Here is a 19,310-nt window from a genome sequence, read left to right as displayed (position 1 = left end):
TCCACAGCACAGTCGTAAGGACGGTGAGGGGGCAGGTTCTTAGCACGAACCTTACTGAACACTGCAGCCAAGTCTGTATATTCGGGGGGAACATTACTGATGTCAGGTGGTTCCAAGGGAGGCTGGCTAGAAACAGGGCGAACAGGAGCAGCAGACAAACAGTTCAATAAACAAAAAGGACTCCACGTCAACACGCGGCCAGAAACCCAGTCAATATGGGGACAGTGTTTGCTTAGCCAGGGGTAACCCAGGATCACAGGAGGCACTAAAGAGTCAACCACAAAAAAACACATCCGCTCTGTGTGGTTCCCAGAGACCGTCACAGTGACAGGAACAGTGCGTGCAGTCACCTTGTGGATAAGGGAACCATTTACGGCATGGATGGACAATGCAGGAAACACCTCCTCGACTGGAATCAAAAGTTCGCTTACCACTGCCTGGGACATCAGATCCCCATCAGAGCCGGAGTCAATAAGGGTGTCATATTCACCGTGTCTCGTCCCATATGTCAACCGCACACTGGTGGGTGGTCGTGAGGGCGGAGAAAAGGATGACACCCGACCCGCTAGCTGCATGGGCTCCGAGGGCGGGGCGTCACTGCCCAGGTGAGAAACACTCACAGAAATCGGGTGAGGACGAGGTGAAGAAGTCAGTGGGCGGAGTTCATCATGAAGGCGCTCCATCCTCCGCCGATCGATGCGTACAGCCAGATCGATAAGATCCTCCAGCTCCTCAGGAACCTCCCTCGCGGCTAGCTCGTCCTTGAGCTCGCTGGAGAGCCCCTGAAGGAAGACGTCGACCAGTGCATCATCAGGCCAGCGGGAGCTTGCCGCCAGCGTCCGGAACTGTACTGCATAGGACGCTACGCTGTCATCTCCTTGTTTGAGCCGGAGCAGCTCAGAAGCAGCCGCGCGGTGCGGTGTTGAGGGATCAAACACCACGAGGAGTTGAGTGGAAAAGGCCCGGAAGGAACGAACCACCTCCGCTCCACGATCCCACTCAGCCAGTCCCCACCTCTTGGCTCTGCCCGTCAGGAAACTCAAGGCAAAAGCCACCTTGCTCTGCTCCGAGGGGAATTCGCTTGGATTAAAGTCAAAATGGAGCCGGCAGGAGGTGAGGAATGGTCGACAATCCTCTGCGGTACCAGAAAAAGTTTCAGGACGACCCAAACGAACCTGTCGAGGGGGAGCAGGCGCTTGCTCCAGTCTGGCTACACAGGGACGAAATTTTGATTTCAGAAGTGGGGGGGGGGACACAGCAGGCTTGTGCGGATTTGGGGTGGGGGGTGTTATGTAAAGACCCCTTGACACGTCACGTGCCCATCTCAATAATTTTTCCATCCTCTCTCTCTCTCTCTCTCTCTCTCTCTCTCTCTCTCTCTCTCTATATATATATATATATATATATATATATATATATATATATATATATATATATATATATATATATCAAAGTTAAAAAATGTACAACTCTATTATTATTTTTATTTATTATCATTATTGAAGTGCAGTTTTGGCTGTTGACAATGGATAGGCCATTGTATTTATTGTTTTTGGGTCTTTTTTATTGTTTTTGGTGCAACATTTTCTAACAGGGAGTGAGATTCCTTTTTTATTCAATTTTTGTTTGTTATTTTTATTCATTTAGAAGTTCTGGTTCTGGACATTTCAATGTTAAATGAAGGTTTATTTGTTGCATTTTAAAGGGTGTACTTGCATTATTATGATATATTAACATTATATTAGTGGTTATTTTGGTCTAGATAATGTTGACAATATCGTTTATCATCAACAATTTGTTGGACAAAATATCGTCCAGCAAAATTTGTTTCTTTCCCAGGCCTAGTCAAAAGTATAAAAATTATTTATACATAAACGGTCTCTCCTGAGATCTGGCCGTTTGTTCATTTGCTGTGTTAGAGGACATGCTGAACTAATGTTTTACACATGATCATCACCCTAACATTTGAGTGTATAAAAACATATTAAATATGTTTTTTCCCTTAAAAGTGTTTAAACAGTTGTTGCATTTCAACACACAAAAAATAAATGGAAAAAATAAGATAAATCTAATGAAAAGTGTACATCTTTGACATTAAGCTTAAAAAAATCTGTTGACGATGATGATACTGTTCATTTTTCAGAGCTTTTTAATGTGAAAATATACATTGCAATAGATAAGTTTACAATAAAGTTAAATGATAAAAGTTTTGAAGTTACACTTCTACTACTACTACTACTACTAGTAATAATAATTATGATGATAATAGTAATAATAAAAAATAATTATTATAATAATACGAACAAATTGTGTCTGAGGAGTCAGTTATGTGGAGGAGATGAGTTTGTAAAAGTTAGTTTTGAGTATGTTTGTGAAGGAGGAGGTGAGTCTGAGCTTAATGCAGGGGTGTCACATGTCCAACTTACGTTTTGACTTTGAAAGAAGTCTCTTATATCCACTTTTCGTTTTCTTGACATGCTGCCTCCTGGCTGTGCCTAACTACCAAAGACTCACAAATGAACACTTATTCAAATGTTATGTAGCGTCTAGTTGACGATGTGACTCAGTACCGGTGTTCCCTAGCGGCTCCAAACTAGCAAAACAACGTGAGCACGTTCTGACTGTTTACAACTTGAGTGACAGCAGCAACAGCCAATAATACGTTAGCAAGTATCAGCAGAGCCAATAGATTAGCTTTTGGGCGGGTCTAATAGTAAACCGGTTTCCGTTTCGGTCCTAGTGCTCAACCAAATCCATTTAATGGAGCGTAACATTGATTTTGGACGGAAAAAAGTGCAGGGGACCAAAACTGCCTTTTGAAAAAGTGGGGGGGACATGTCCCACCCGTCCCCCCCCCAAAATTACGTCTCAGTGGCTACACGTCCATGCAACTGCTGCAACCCTGACATGCAGCTGCGGAGCTCCTGGGTCAGAACAGGAAGGCTGGCTTCTCCTGCAGCACTCTCACCAGAGGCAGGTAAGGAAGGGTCTTGTCTCTGGGTTCTTCCTGCTGGGTCAGACATCTTGGTGGAGTTGTAATGTCACGGTTTGCCTCTGCAGTAACCCATTTGCAGGAATAAAGATCCTTTATCCAGAGTTCAAAAAAGATTTAATAAACAAAACCTCCTCCACTGACTGTGGGAACCAAAAACCAAAACCAAACTCAATCCATACAAGTACAACTCAGCAAAGACAACTCCACACTGATGACTGGCAGCAGTGGCCTGAAATAGGGTAAGGGCAATCAAGATGATGTGGTTCAGCTGCAGCACTCCAGGAGGTTCACAGGGAAGGGGAGGATTCCTGAGAGGAGCTGCAGCTGACCTGAACAAAAAACAACAGAGAAAAAGTTAAACACAAACACAAAAAGGGGTGAATCATAACACTTCGTGTGCGCAGAATTATGCTTAGCATTAGTCCGATGCTGAAGGCTTCTGAACACGGACAGCTCTCACTCACACCACAGGTTTTCAATAATATTCAGGTCTGGGGACTGAGATGGCCATTCCAGAATGTTCTACTTGTTCCTCTGCATGAATGCCTTAGTAGATGTTGAGCAGCATTTAGGGTCATTGTCTTGTTGAAAGATCCAGCCCCGGTGCAGCTTCAGCTTTGTCACGGATTCCTGGACATTGTCTCCAGGATCTGCTGAAATTGAGTAGAATCCGTGTGTCCTTAAACTTTAACTAGATTCCCAGTCCCTGCACTGGCCACAAAGCCCCACAGCATGATGGGACCACCACCATGTTTTACTGTAGGTAGCAGTGTTTTTCATGGATAAGCACCATCATACATTGGTGGTCCTCTCAGTGTCTACACCCCTAGCAGGTCCCTGAGGTCCAGTGACCAAAGCGTAATGGTTTACAATGGTTGATTTATTAAAAATTAATATTCCGAATTAATTCGTAGTATGGTTCCTCTTTCATAAAAGAGCCTAAAACCACAACGCTACAGTTGTGCAGTGCACCAGGCACTGCACAACCATTCTTTAAGTCACAACTGAGGAACTCCTCAAGGTGCTTTACAACACAATCAGTCATTCACCCATTCACACACACATTCACAACCTGGTGGTGATGAGCTACTTTGTAGCCACAGCTGCTCTGGGGCACACTGACAGAGGCATGTCTTCTGTACACAGGCGCCACCGGTCCCTTCGAACACCACCAGCAGGCAAGGTGGGTTAAGTGTCTTGCCCAAGGACACAACAACAATGACAGACTGTGCGGGGCTCAAACCTACAACCCTGCGATTATGGGGCGAGCACTTAACTAATTTGCCATCATCGCCTACATAGAAAAGGTGACAGATCATTTGCTGCTGTGGCCCCCAGACTCTGGAACTCTCTCCCCATGAGCCTGAGATCAGTGGACTCAGTGGTCTCCTTTAAAAAGCAGCTGAAAACTCAACTGTTTAAGCTGGCTTTTGTTTGACCTTCATCACCATCTCCTTATTCAGCTCTTTCTAACTACTCTGCCTTTCTTGGGGTCCACTGATTTCCATCCATCCATTTTCTTTTCAGTAATTAAAGAGCAAGTCACCCCCTACAAGAAACTTACTTCACTCCCACTTCAGGTTTGAAAAATGCAACAAATGCTGTTGCCTGGCAGACCGAGAGGGTGAAGCCGCTAACAAATAAACACACACAGGCTCACAATGGCATTGTGACATCATAATGTACCAGCTAACATCATAGCATGCCTCTTAGCCAATAGCGGTGGCAGATTTAAATTCAAATACAGTGCAGAATTTTTGCCCGACGACGGTGCATCGCTGACAGTTTTAGGCAGAATATTTAAAGGGGCAATATGGAAGTTTGACAGCCAAAATATGTGTAGAAATAATAAATTTCTTCTTCATACATTATCCTGCAATGCCCTGGTCCCGTAGAATGAGCCCTGGCATTTTTACTGTGATTGCTTGTTTTTCTGTAAAATCACAGAAAAAGAGAGCTGCTCGGGTCGAGCAGGCTGCTTCATGCGCGTTCACGCTCAGACAAAGCCCTCCGAGTCATTCTTTGAATGTTGTTTCAGCTGTGATCAAGGATATAAATGTTACAGATAGAAAGAATGTCACTGGCACTCTAGCTCGCCTAGTAAGATGTCGGACTTACGTGCAGAGGATCTGGGTTCGATTCTGGATCAAGCCCCCACAATGCGGGTGAAAAACTGAAGCAATCCTGGAAGTGAAATAAATTGCAGTTGCACCCTCATCCGCTGGGGGCTGGTGTCAGAAGCGAGCAAATCCTCATTGACTCCCATGTTAAAAATACCAATTTTCACAGCAGAAATAAACATGTTTACAGCCTGGTACCAAAACATGTTTTTGGTTTAAATTATCTAGTTTACACTCATGACAACTCTGAGGGGGGTGGATTTTTTTCTCACTCTTCTGTTTAAGTGTATTAAAAGCCTAAAATTCTGTATAATTAATGAGCATCAGACCTACGTGACCGCAGAGCTAGCTCTGGGGAAAGGCCTCAGTCTGATTGGACAAAATTACTTGCTATGGCATTAATTGCACTAATAGAGCGTCCAAGGAGTCTCCACTTCATTTTTTTCAGTAAGTAAAGTTATATTTATGTATTTTAGGTCACTGCCGCTCTTGCACTAGCTGAGATTAGATTTTAACATGTACTGTTTAACCATGAAATTTAAATGTAATAGGGTAAAACCCAGTGCATTTAACATAATGCTGCACTTTAGAAAATGGGTTGAAATAGAACATGTTGGTGGAGCTGGGTTCCGACTATCGGCTTGTGGAGCTCTCGGGAGACCGATGTTTTCCACCCGTTTCTCCCCTCCCCGCAGCTCGGCGCATCTCTGTCTGATCGCCGCTTCTGTCTGCTGCGCGGCTGCCGGCTTTCAGCAGCTTTCGGGAGACCTCTGTGTTCTACCCGGTTTTACCCAGCGGTCAGCCCGGTGTATCTCTGACTCAGAAGCTCTGGTGTTGTGCACAGTTAACTCCGGTTGTAGCTAGGTTGCTACCTCCGTTAGCTTAGCTCCCACCTCCGCGTTAGCTTTGGGTTAGCTTCAGGTTAGCTTGTATCTAGTTTGACCGGGTGTCGTCAGTTGATCCCAGCCTTACAGCCCCACCCTCAGCTCCACCTCTCTTCCCTTTTGTGGAATTGTCTGGGCTTGACGGAACCTGTGACACGGTCAAAATGGCGGTGGTGGCCACTCCCATTTTAGCACAAAAACTTATTATTGGAGTGTATGGTAACCCATTGTCCAATATTTATATGTCGATGGTTCTGTATCATGGGAGTGTGTGTCTGTGTCCAGATGAGAGGAGCTGGAACTCATGGTGTTGTGGATGAGAGCTGTCACATGGATCCAGCCTCTGTACTTGTCTTCAAAACAATGTGACAGGGCTCAGCTGCTGCTCTTCTTGTCTTACTAGACCACTGCTGCCCTTGCTTATGACAGAATGAGATTTACCCTTTTAAAGACAGTCTCACAGTTTGCCTCGAATGTCAGTTTGCGGTCAATAACTGCCATTTGTCCTGTACATCACCGGCAGTGTGTGAGTGTGAAAGTGCATGAATAATGGTGAGCACTTTGACTGCCTAGAACAACGCCATGTAAATCAAATCCATTACTATAATAATAATAATAATAATAATAATAATAATAATATTATTAGGTATTTGTACTCAACTCTTTCCACTTTGGACCTTTAATGGTTGTTAATTCTTATGGATGTTAATCAGGCTCATGATGGAGGTGTTAATAGAGATAAACCTCCTTAAACAGTTTGGTTTTGATGGGTTTGCAGACATGTTGATGGTTTAGATGAAGCTTTGTCATCTGATAAAGATCAATAGGACAGAAACATAAACCAGGTTCTTCTGTTGCTTCTAAATCTGTCTAACTTGTTAATGATGAGTAATAACAGTGGAGGATGATGGGAATTTAGTGTCTACTTGAGGTTATTTTAATTATGAAGGATTTTATGACATCATCCCTCCTGATGGCTGTAGGGATACGTGGCTCAACAGAGGCAGGACCCTCCACCAGTCTGGCTATAGAAAAGAAAAGAAAAAAACCCGAGTTGTTCTTGTTCTTCTCTATTACGTATTAATGAATTATACTCAGCTCCAGCTCAGCAGAGAAAGTTCTCGTTAATAACAAGCTGTCTCTCTAGCTTAAATAAAATTCTTTATGGAACGCTATTTTCTCTGTAACTTTCTTTAAGTCTGTTTTGAAATGTACAGCAATGAATTAAACCAGGGCGCCTCCTGCGCCTTGTGATTTTATCTTGAGAGACGCTATAAAAAAATCTTTTCTTCTTCCTCTGACCGATCACCAACAGAATCAGAGCCTGTAATGTTAGTCTGGAACCTCCGCTGCAACAAGATAATAGATTTTTGAAAAGGTCAAATTCCAGTTGATGTCCTCTATTGGTTCTCACTCATCTCCCTTGTCTCTGGTGGATGGATCTATATCTCTGGTATCCTGCACCTTCTACACTGTAACTGCTCACACCCTTTAAATTAGTATTTTTTCTGATTCTTAAATCTGAAATTAATTTGTGCATTTTAAAGGTGTGGTTTCCTTTTTTAATGATTATTTCAATAACTCTGAGATTTTCATGCAGGCTGAACATGAAAATAATCTAATTTAGTGATGACAAGATGAAGACCCAAAGGAAGGGTGAATCAGAAACTCACCTGATATCAAAAAACAACCCTAGTTAACGTGTGTTTTCATCCAACACTTCTAACCCTGGATTAGAACTAATGGATGAGGTGAAATGTCTTAAAGTAGTGGCTTTTTAAACGATCCCTTCTCTAGGATCACAGATATGGTTAGGCTACTTAGTGCCAATCTGTTTTCAGACATGTTTGTAGTTCTTTGCATGAATCTCAGCTCAGTTTGTAGAAGACCAGTTAGTAACTATTTCCTTCTTCATGTCTCCTTTTTAGGCATAAGAAGTGGAAACAACATTGGACAGTTAATTGTCCACCGTCTTCTGTGATTTTCCAGTTTTGAGGCTCTGGATTATTTATGAAAATTAAAAGTCATTCACAAGTATTTTATTTTTCTTATTTTCTTTTCAGATTAATTTTATGCTGGAGGCTGAAATTTGTGACAAGGCTGCTTGGAGGCCATCAGCACCTAAAAAACAACATGGCGGACACCATGAATGCGTTGCCGTTCTTCTACGGCAACATCACAAGGGAAGAGGCGGAGGTCTACCTGCGGCAGTCAGGCTTGACCAGTGGCTTGTATCTGTTACGACAAAGCCGAAACTATCTAGGCGGCTTTGCGCTCTCTGTTTCATTCTCAGGCCGCATCTATCACTACACCATTGAACGACAACCCAATGAGACGTTTGCGATTGCCGGTGGTAAGAGCCACAGAACCCCCATGGATGTGATTGACTACCATTCCCAGGAGATGGATGGTCTTGTGTGTCTGCTGAAGAAGCCCTGCAACAGGCCCAAGAACATGCAGCCAAAGGTGGGGCCGTTCGAGGACTTGAAAGACAAACTCATCCGGCAGTATGTAAAGCAGACCTGGAACCTGCAGGTTAGTTTCTCTAGCATTTACATCCTTCAGGACTGATCGACTATAAACTAGTCTGATGTTGTATCTGGTCTTAGAGAGAACAAGACTAACGTGTTGCTTTGGTCCTAAAACAGCTCAGAGCTCTTAAATCTCTTAAATTTCACCTTGGTTGATGTGATGTTATTCAATAAACTCACCACGAGTCTTACTCTACATTAAATTATGTAGTTATTCAAGAGCCTAATTATCCACAGCAGCAGGTAAGTGTACTTCTGGTTCATCCAGGTATTGAGTCCAGCAGGAATTCATCTTTCTGCTGAAACCTGAGATTTTAGACATTGATGCTTTAAACCTTAGCAACACAATTTGGAACATTCAGGCTGTATCAGTGAGCTAAGGTGTGTGTATGTGTGGACTCAGTTGGGTGTTACTACGTCACTATGGCCCAGCAGCCTCCCCTCAGTCAATGCACACCCGGGGCAGCTGTGGCTACGTTGTAGCTCATCACCACTAGGGTGTGAATGACTGATTGTGTTGTGAAGCACCTTGGCCCTATGTCAAAAACAGGCTATATACAACTATTTTAACTCAACTACAAAACGCATATTGAATATCATATTAGTATTTATATTAGAGAATGATTAGTATATTTGTTCTTGCAGGGAGCAGCTCTTGAGCAGGCCATCATCAGCCAGAGACCTCAGCTTGAGAAACTCATAGCCACCACTGCTCATGAACGAATGCCCTGGTTCCACGGAGCAATAACCCGGGAGGAATCTGAGCCACGGCTCCAGTGCGGCTCCCGCACAAATGGAAAGTTCCTGTAAGTATCTGACCATGTTCACAATAAATGTTCCTAATACTAAATATTAGAGATGTTAGATATTGACTTTTTTACTGATATCCAACATACCAAATTAAATAGTCCAACTTAATAACAGATACCAATCTAAACCAACACCAATGCATGCAGGGTCGCCCTCTTGTTAAAAAACAAACCATGAACATGAATGACTTTTGTGAATGTGTTGTAACGTGGAAGAAAACAGTCTTGGGTAACATCATTCCACATCTCCTATCATGCATACTTAAACTTTAAACATTATCTTTTCAATTGAAGTGCAGCCACTTGTGCCAAACAAACAATAATATTGCTAAACCTCTACCTGGATCTATCATATTGACACTGAGAGGAAAGTAGCTGAAAGGTTTGGTGTGTCATATGTGCATGCTAGAGAGCCTTACTTTATTTTACTTTATATTAGGGCTGCACAGTACATCACAAACGTATTGTCATCGAGATATCGGCTTGCTCAATACACAAATCGCAAAGAACAGGCAAATACACTATGAATGGTCAGCTCAAACGTTTGCTACACACAATGCAAATAGAGTCCTTCACTCATTTGGCCAATCAGGTGGGTTATTTTAGGTTAGATGCAGATATGGGGTGTTTCTCAATGTCAAGAAACCTTGCCTTGATGTCTTGGTCCCGCCCCGGTTGCCTAGGATATACATCATCAGGAGCCGCCAAGGCGTGTTCCAATCGGTTCCAATGTTCATGTTCTACCGAGGCGTGTGTTCTCCGTTTGTTAGCCGCTTAACTAGCAGAGCAAGGATACACGGGAGGTGTCTTGTAGCCTAGCCTTGGTCAAAAATTACCCACAATACACCGCAGTATTTTCAAAAAGACAGCGGATCAGAAGCCGGCAGCTACTTCGGGGACAATTTTTTAGATCCAAAGAAGTTATCTATTGTTGGTTAGTTGCTTAGTAGTTGCAGCTTCGTTGGCTAGCGGGTAGTAACTCACTTTTATTTTTTATTTAATAAACATATACACAATTTAAAAAGTAAAAGGCTTGTTATATATTTATACTGAAACAAATACATATATCTCCCGTGTCATGTGACGTTACGTGACTGCCGTAAAAGCCGCAGTCACGTGATGCAAGTCTGTTCCATTTAACCGTTTTCTTTAAATGATAAATGATAAATGACCTGCACTTGTATAGCGCCTCTCAGAGTAAGGACTCCAAAGCGCTTTACACTATAGTGTATCATTCATCCATTCACACACACATTCACACACTGATGGGGATGAGCTACGATGTAGCCACAGCTGCCCTGGGGCTCACTGACAGAGGCGAGGCTGCCGAGCACAGGCGCCACCGGACCCTCCGACCACCACGAGCAGGCAAGGTGGGTTAAGTGTCTTGCCCGATCACTGGACAATCCGCTCAACCTGTTGAGCTACTGCTGCCCCTTCCTTTGACCGAGAAAGGACAGTGTCCTCGCAAGCAAGGCGCCTGGCCTCGCAAGACATCGCCTCACAAGGCAAGGCGCCTTGACATTGAGAAACACCCATAGATTTGCAGTTTGAGGCAGATGACATTTAATTTAGATGGCTAGCTAACACCTAAGTTAGCTTTGTTCTGCTCTTTCTGCCAATTCTGATTTTCCAGGGATCCACTGATTGGCTTTTTTCATTTTCTTTTCCCCTTTCCTGACGTGTTTTGATCAAAATTTCCCATTTTTATATCTTTAAACTCTTTCATTTTTTTTGTTATTGACGGTCATTGCAAAAGTAATCACTGACACACACATATATATATGTATATACACACACACACACACACACACACACACACACACACACACACACACACACACACACACACACACACACACACACACATAAAATAATTCTGTGCCTTTTTGGCTCAACTTCTTCACACAGACCTGTTCAGGCACATTTCTCCTCCATGCTGCTGGACGACAGAAATCCTGAAACTTCCATGATAAACTTGTTGATTTTAAAATAAACACATAAAATACTATTAAGTGAGAAAAACTACAACTTTTAACTCAAACAGAGAAAATATGTCTGTATGTGGTTAAAATCACGTATTTGAATGTGAAACGGTTAAACCACTGGATTTAAACATTTGCTTTTTAAACTAAGCATCCTGGGAGAATTTATAGCAGTTGAAGTCGAGCAGCAGTGGTCTCAGCTGAATAATCACACACACACACACACACACACACACACACACACACACACACACACACACACACACGCACGCACGCACACACGCACACACACACACACACACACACACACACACACACACACACACACACACACACACACACACACACACGTGCGTGCTGTGGTTTCCGCTCTGACAGTTTGCAAAAGGACTTCCTGAAGTAGCCAAATAAGACAGAGCACAGCAGCCTGGCAGAAGGTCCCTTCTTACAGTCAGAGATGCTGTCTTTCCACACCAAGCTTCCACGATAATACATTCAATTTAACTTCAACATTTGAGATTTGAGGAGATCATCTGACCTACACTATTAGAGCTTCATATTTTATAAAATAATTTTTTATATAGTTTTTAGTGTAGAAAGCTACTCTTATGATGGGTCCTAGCAAAGACAGACAGGTCCTTTTATGAGTTTGCATTAGTTCCTCTAACTCTGGTCTTCTCTGTTGCTAGGCTGTCTCGGCTGGCTCTTTTTTACTTCCTGAACTATAAAAATAGTTTTATCAAGTCACAGCTCCTCAGCTTAAAGATCGCCTTGTAGCAGGTGGAGTTAGCCACCGGTAAAACATTTTTCAAATCAGCAGAAATGTGTTTAGAATCAACACCAAATTTTTCTGTGTGGTTTGAAGATGAGATGAAAGTCTGCTTTGCAGAGGTTTTACAGATCCGAATGTTTCCAAGCTGATCTGAAGAAAACAAATAAAATAAACAGCAAAAAGCACAATAAAATGAAAGAAGTGGATAGATTTAGCAGAGCAGAGAATATGAAGCTGAATATGTAGAAAAAAATAAACAGAAAAAAGAAATTTATCTTACAAATGAGTGAACTAAAGGAGTTTTCTGTGAGAACCCCTTTGTCTTGAGACAGATTTACAGAACAGGAACAAACTTTCTGCCTTTTCTTGGATGTTAAACTCAGAGTATCATTTTATAAACATCTTAGGATGCCCCACTAGTTCCGGATGTTCTGTGCTGTTGCACAAGTTTAGTTTTTATTCTAATTATTTTATCGGTACTGATCACAGATTTGAACGGATCTAACTCTTTTGCAGATGATTGTGGTTTTAATCAAGTTTTATGGATAAAAAAAGCTAATATTAAAAAATGTGTTTCATAGATAGAGATAGAGAGATAGATAGATAGATAGATGATGATAGATAGATAGATAGATAGATAGATAGATAGATAGATAGATAGATAGATAGATAGATAATCTTTACTGACAGACTCTTAGGTCCAGATAAAGAAAAATATAAAACAACAAAACATTAAAAACAATAATGAAACAAAATTGGTAAAAACAAATAGAACAAATAAAAATGATAAAAGCATGAAAATAAAATAAAAATATAAATTATTTTAAAACTTACTATAGAGATGTTCTACACAATTAAGAGTAACCACACAAACACTTCAACCAGTGTTTCCTTATACAGGACAAATAGCGACAACTGCTCACAGCAGGATGAGTGATTGCTAAATTATACTGTTGGCAGAGCTATCCAGTCGTTCTCTAAAAGTGAATGTTAGTTTTCTTAAACGAGCTTTAAAAGTACAAATGCCTGCTGTTACAAACATCTGACTGGCACTGCCCCCTCTGGGTATTTTGAGTAAGATTCTTAAGGCATCACTGTATGCAACATGCAGCTTCTTCATGATGATTGTGGGATGACCACAGTTGGGCTGTATAAAGTGGAGTACAATATGCTTTAAATAAAGCCACCTTAACTGACAGTGAACAAAAACTAAACTTACCTATTGGCCTGTGCATAGAGCTTACAGCACTGTCTATGGATTTCAGCATCTCCACGCATTTGATTGTTTTTAAAGTGGCCAAGGTATTTCACCGTCTCACACACATTAAGATCACTATTAGACAGTTTAAACACAGGAAAGTTTAGCCTTTTATCCTACTTGGTTCTACATATCAAGATAGCACTTTTAACAGCATTATACTGGATATCATACTGCACACCGAATTCAGAACAGATATTTAGGAGCTGCTGTAAACCAGCACCACTTGGACTGAAGACCACCAGGTCATCAGCATACATCAGATGGTTAATCAGAGTTTTACCCAGAAGGCATCCTGTGTTACAGGCTCTCAGCTGCATTGGAATCAGTACCGATCATCATCAGTACATCATTGTGATCAGTACCGATAAAATAATTAGAATAAAAACTAAACTTGTGCAACAGCACAGAACATCCGGAACTAGTGAGGCATCCTAAGATGTTTATAAAATGATACTCTGAGTTTAACATCCAAGAAAAGGCAGAAAGGTTGTTCCTGTTCAGTGGTCTACAAGATGGCGCCCATGAGATGTTGTCCGTTTGCTAGGCTCCTGATCTTTTTTGGTTATTTGGTGTTTTTTATTGTTTCTTCTTTATCTGGTGCGGAGTCCCTTACTGTTGTCGATCAGGTCCGTGATGATCAACCTCCAGAACTCCGATACCGGATCCGCTTTCCCACCGCCTCTGGAACCTGGCGTTAACCCAGGTCTCGGCCCTCTGTTACCTGTCGGCCTGCCGCTGCCCAGGAGGCCATGGAAGAGGAAATGGGGGAAGAGAGCCGGCTTCTTCGTTCAGCTTCGAAAGATCATGAGAGGCGAAGCTCTGCCTGATCGCTGCTCCGCGGCTGTGTTGTGGCGGATCCAACAGAAACTTAACGGAGTTGGGCTGATCTCGCTGCTAAATGGAGCCCCTGATGCAGGACGCTACCTGAAGGCGTAGGAGACAAAGAACCTCTGCGGGAGTAGCGTGGAGTCGCTACGTAGCTTAGCCCGCCAGCCGCCCGCCATTATCGAGCCCGCGGCACACACATTGCCAGATTCCTCCGCGAAAATGATGTTGATTAACGCGCGCTCCATCGCCAACAAGTCTCACATCCTCAACGATCTGTTCCGGACCAAAAAATTAAACTTTTTGTGCATTTCTGAGTCGTGGCAGCACAAAAATGGCATCACTCATCTCCGTGAGCTCTGTCCTCAAGACTGCTCTTTCTTTTCTGCTCCACGGACCACAGGCCGCGGTGGAGGAACAGCTGTTATCTTTAAGAAACACTTTTCATGCCAAATTATATCCTCAAACTCCTACAGCTCATTCGAGATGATCATGATTAAAATTGGTCGAGCTCTACCAGTTTATGGAATTCTGGTCTATCGCCCACCTGGATCTACTTCATCCTTCCTGTCTGACTTTCAGGACCTCCTATCTTCAACTATTAAACTAGACAGGATAATCATTGTTGGAAATTTCAACATCCACGCTGAGGATCTATCTAACAGCTCTACCAGGGAGTTTCTAAACATGATGAACTCTTTTAACTTCTCTCAACACGTGTCTGGTCCCACTCACAGAGCAGGCCACGCCCTGGATCTAGTCTTTTCCTACGGACTTCTTGTTGATAAGCTGCAGATAAATGATGTTGTGTTCAGTGACCATAAGTCAGTTTCTTTTCATATCAACCTAAATTCTGAATCTCTTTTACCAGTCTCTGCTAAGCAACGACGTATTATCAACAGTTCTACCATTTTAAATTTCTCCTCCCTCTTTGACTTTGTACCTCCTTCCTCTGATGACGTAGATCTCCTCACTAACTCATTTAATGATCACTGCCTCAAAATTCTAGATCACGTCGCTCCTTACAAAACCAGCCGCAGTTCCAGTGCTTCTAGTTCACCCTGGCTGAACAGCCAGATTCTTGATCTTAGACGCTCCTATAGAAAAGCGGAACGACGGTGGAAGAGGACAGGTCTGGTTGTTCATCGCGAATATTTTAAAGAACTTCTAGAGTCATACAATGAAGCTGTAGAAAATGCGAGGTCTTCTTTCTTCAAAAACCTCATATGTCAAAATAAGAATAATCCTAAGGTGTTGTTTGATACCATCTCCAGCATCGTGTCTTCTCCTCCGCAGCAGGCTCAGCTATCTTCAGCTGATGACTGTAACAGATTTCTCCACTTTTTTGCAAACAAGGTGTTGAATCTGAGATCTAGCATTCCACCAGCCCTCCCCCCCTCAGGAGGGGAGGCCCCTCAGTGCTCCGAGTCTTTCACCTCCTTCTCCCCAATTACACTAAATGACTTAACCTCAATAATCAGTCAGATGAAACTCTCATCATGCTCATCAGACATCTTACCTCCCTCTGTCTTAGTCGGGTCCCTTGCCTCCATCAGTCCATCTCTGTTGACTATAATCAACAGCTCACTGAGCCAAGGCTGTGTTCCATCTTACTTTAAAAATGCAGTAGTGACTCCTCTCTTAAAGAAACCAAACCTTGACGTCAGCTCCACCAGTAACTTTAGTCCCATTTCTAAGCTACCTTTCATCAGCAAAGTACTTGAGACGGTTGTTGAAACCCAACTCAGATCCTGGTTTTCTAGGTCAAAGATCTCTGACCCCTTCCAATCTGGCTTTCTGAAGCAACACTCAACTGAGACTGCTCTAGCAAGGGTGCATAATGACCTCCTGATGGCTGCTGATGCAGGGAAATGCTCTGTCATGATCCTGCTTGACCTCAGTGCAGCTTTGACACTGTAGACCACAACGTTCAACTAAACAGGTTAAATGCCCTTGCTGGGATTTCAGGTTCTGCTCTAGACTGGCACTCTTCCTATCTCACCAACAGAACATTCACAGTGAAGTCTGAAACCTTCTCTTCAGATACTGCCTCTCTAACATGCGGGGTCCCACAAGGTTCAGTTCTAGGGTCTCTACTATTCGCATTCTATATTCTTCCCCTAGCTGGCATTATTCAGTCTTTCCCAGACATCTCTTACCACATCTATGCTGATGATATTCAGCTCTATATGTCCTTCATGCCACACCAGTTGGACAGGCTGGCCACACTTGTACTCTGCCTGACCCAGATCAGTAACTGGCTGTCCAGCAACTTTCTTGTCCTCAATGCTAACAAGACAGAGACCCTGACCGCTGCACCCCCGGAACTTCAACCAAAAATCGAGCAGGAAATTGCCTCCTTTTGCCCATAAGCCAAGGCCAACATTAGAAACCTGGGAGTTATTTTTGATCCAGCTTTAAGTTTAGACTCACACGTCAAAACCATCTCCCGCTCTTGTTTCTTTCAACTGAGAAACATTTCAAAAGTCCGTAAACTGAGTTCTACTGCAGATCTGGAAAAAATCATCCATGCCTTTGTGTCATCACGCTTAGACTATTGTAACGCTCTTTTTACTGGTCTCAGCAAAACCTCCCTCTCACGCCTTCAAGCCATCCAAAATGCAGCAGCCAGACTCCTAACCAAATCCAGCAGACAAGCTCACATCACTCCAGTTTTACAGTCCCTCCACTGGCTCCCGGTAGAATATAGAATACAGTTTAAAGTTTTAGTCCTGACCTATAGAGCTCTTAACAACCAGGCTCCAAGCTACCTATCTGAGCTTTTATCCCCACACACCACCTCTCGGAACCTTAGATCTATATCTGAAAACCTCCTGGCTGTTCCTTGAACCAGACTGAAAACCAAAGGGGACAGGGCCTTTCAGACTATTGCACCCAGACTTTGGAACAGTCTGCCTTAAAAACTCTGTCTCTCCAAAACTGTAGAGGTCTTTAAAAATCATCTAAAAACTCACCTTTTCATCCAGGCGTTCCCTCCCTAAATGTTCTAAAAGATGGCTTTGTTCGGGTTCACACCTTCACTTTGTTTATACTCATGATTTAATTTTTTATTTTATCACTGCTATTGTTTTTCTGATGTCTTTATTGGTTAGAGGTATTTGCCCTGATCTTTATCATGTTGTACAGCGCTTTGTGATTTATATCTGTGAAAGGCGCTATATAAATAAACTTTTACTTACTTACTTACTGCATTGACAGATCATCAACATACAAATTAAATAAAACAGGAGACAAAATTCCCCCCTGCCTAACACCATTACTAACACCAAATGGTGTAAAACATCTACAGACTATTTTAAAGCTAAATGTTTTTTCTAAACCCTCTAAATCGAGCAACCACACTTTTGCTGTCTGCTCTCGTTCACCTCCGACCTTTAGTTTAAACTGGTCAGTCTGATGCTTTTATTATTAACCCTCTCAGGCTCACAATAAGTTTTGATAAAATGACAAACAACTAAGTCCTTCAGGGGTACTTCTGAGTTAAAAAATGCTCATGAAATGCGTTTGTGGAGTAACCAGGTAGGTAGGTTTTAACTGTTGCAAATCTGCAACACCTGCCTCCAGAGGGTTAATCAGTTCTGCTTCATTTACCTCCATGTTTTATTCAGAGTTTGTGGGGTGTGACTAAGTTTGGCCTTATCGGAGCTCTGTGTGCCTGTTGGATCTGCGTTTACACCACTTGTAATCATACATGACAGCAGGTGAACCTTCTACATGTGTGTTCAGCTCATCACCTCTACGAAATGAAGGCAGCGTCCATAAGAACATGGATAGGACCCACATGTTGTCATGTGAACTGAACACATGTGGCTGCTATTTGGCTTCTCATGAATTCAAACCGATGACATCACCAAAGGCTTTGATTTTAGACCACAAGTAACGTTTGTTCTGTTGTGTTTGTGTGTTCAGGATCAGACAGAGAGATCAGAACGGCTCGTATGCTCTGTGTTTATTACACGAAGGCCAAGTGATGCATTATCGCATCGACAAGGACAGTCATCAAAAGCTGTCCATCCCAGATGGGAAGAAGTTTGACACCTTGTGGCAGGTAAACACCTGCTGTCACCTTAGGGCCCATTATGTTTCCTCACAGGCATGGGCGTAATTTTGGGGGGGAGACGGGGGGGGGGCATGTCCCCCTACACACACACTTTTTCCAAAGTCAATTTTTGTCCCCTGCACTTTTCACTGTCCAAAAACGATACTACACTACATTAAATAGACTGGTTGAGCACTAGGACTAAGGGATCAGCTAGAATCTGATGTAAATGAGCTCTATTGATCAGATATTCAAAAAATAAGTGTAAAATGGTGACAATGAGTAGGAATGAAAAGACTAACAAGGTGAAAAACAAAGTTGAATTGAAAGTATTATTTTTATTTATTTTTTATTTTATTTTATTTTTTTTTTTGTTTTACTGCCGGGCTGCGCAGTGGCACAGTGGTTAGAGCTGCTGCCTTGCAGCAAGAAGGTCCTGGGTTCGCTTCCCGGCCTGGGATCTTTCTGCATGGAGTTTGCATGTTCTCCCTGTGCATGTGGGTTCTCTCCGAGTGCTCCGGCTTCCTCCCACAGTCCAAAAACATGACTGTTAGATTAATTGGTCTGTCTAAATTGTCCTTGGGTGTGAGTGTGTGTGTGCATGGTTGTTTGTTCTGTGTGTCTCTGTGTTGCCCTGCGATGGACTGGCTCTCTGTCCAGGGTGTACCCGCCCTATTGCCCGTTGACTGCTGGAGATAGGCACCGGCCCCCCTACGTGGACAAAGCGGGTTCAGAAGATGGATGTTTTACTGCCACCTGTGTGCTTCACAATTCTGCATTCCTGACATTGCATGAAAGAGCCTCTAGGCTTTAGTTTTATACATCATTTTGTATACTTACTGTAAAGACCCCCCCCTCCCCCGGTCTTCATGCCGGTTGTGTCCCCCACTTCTAAAGTTAAAACTACGTCCATGCTCACAGGAAGGTCAGCTAGATGTTGGACCGTTGATAAATAGTTCTACTCTGTTCCAACTCAGCTGGTGGAGCACTACTCATACAAGCCTGATGGCTTGCTGCGAGTCCTTACAGATCCGTGTCCGAGGCCGGACGGAGACTCAGGTAAAATCT

At 42.9% G+C, this 19,310-nt stretch overlaps 1 protein-coding gene across 6 annotated transcripts in view; it reads left to right on the top strand.

The window, feature by feature from the left end:
* syk (spleen tyrosine kinase) overlaps positions 1-19,310 on the top strand; it is a 63,606-nt gene that overhangs the window by 21,490 nt on the left and 22,806 nt on the right. For 3 of the 6 annotated variants that reach the window (XM_070552164.1, XM_070552168.1, XM_070552165.1), the window contains exons 2-5: positions 8,063-8,534; positions 9,176-9,336; positions 18,113-18,251; positions 19,220-19,301. In XM_070552164.1, coding sequence (XP_070408265.1) covers positions 8,063-8,534; positions 9,176-9,336; positions 18,113-18,251; positions 19,220-19,301 — 854 coding nt within the window. Of the gene's footprint in view, positions 1-2,931; positions 2,978-7,875; positions 8,535-9,175; positions 9,337-18,112; positions 18,252-19,219; positions 19,302-19,310 lie in introns of those variants that run through there. The other 3 variants (XM_070552167.1, XM_070552163.1, XM_054744062.2) reach the window with 3 other exon arrangements.

This window comes from Nothobranchius furzeri, chromosome 6 (assembly GCF_043380555.1).
Source record: "Nothobranchius furzeri strain GRZ-AD chromosome 6, NfurGRZ-RIMD1, whole genome shotgun sequence".
Classification (NCBI taxonomy): Eukaryota; Metazoa; Chordata; class Actinopteri; order Cyprinodontiformes; family Nothobranchiidae; genus Nothobranchius; species Nothobranchius furzeri.
Note: the sequence above shows the minus strand (reverse complement) of the source record. Positions and strands in the feature narration are given on the sequence as shown.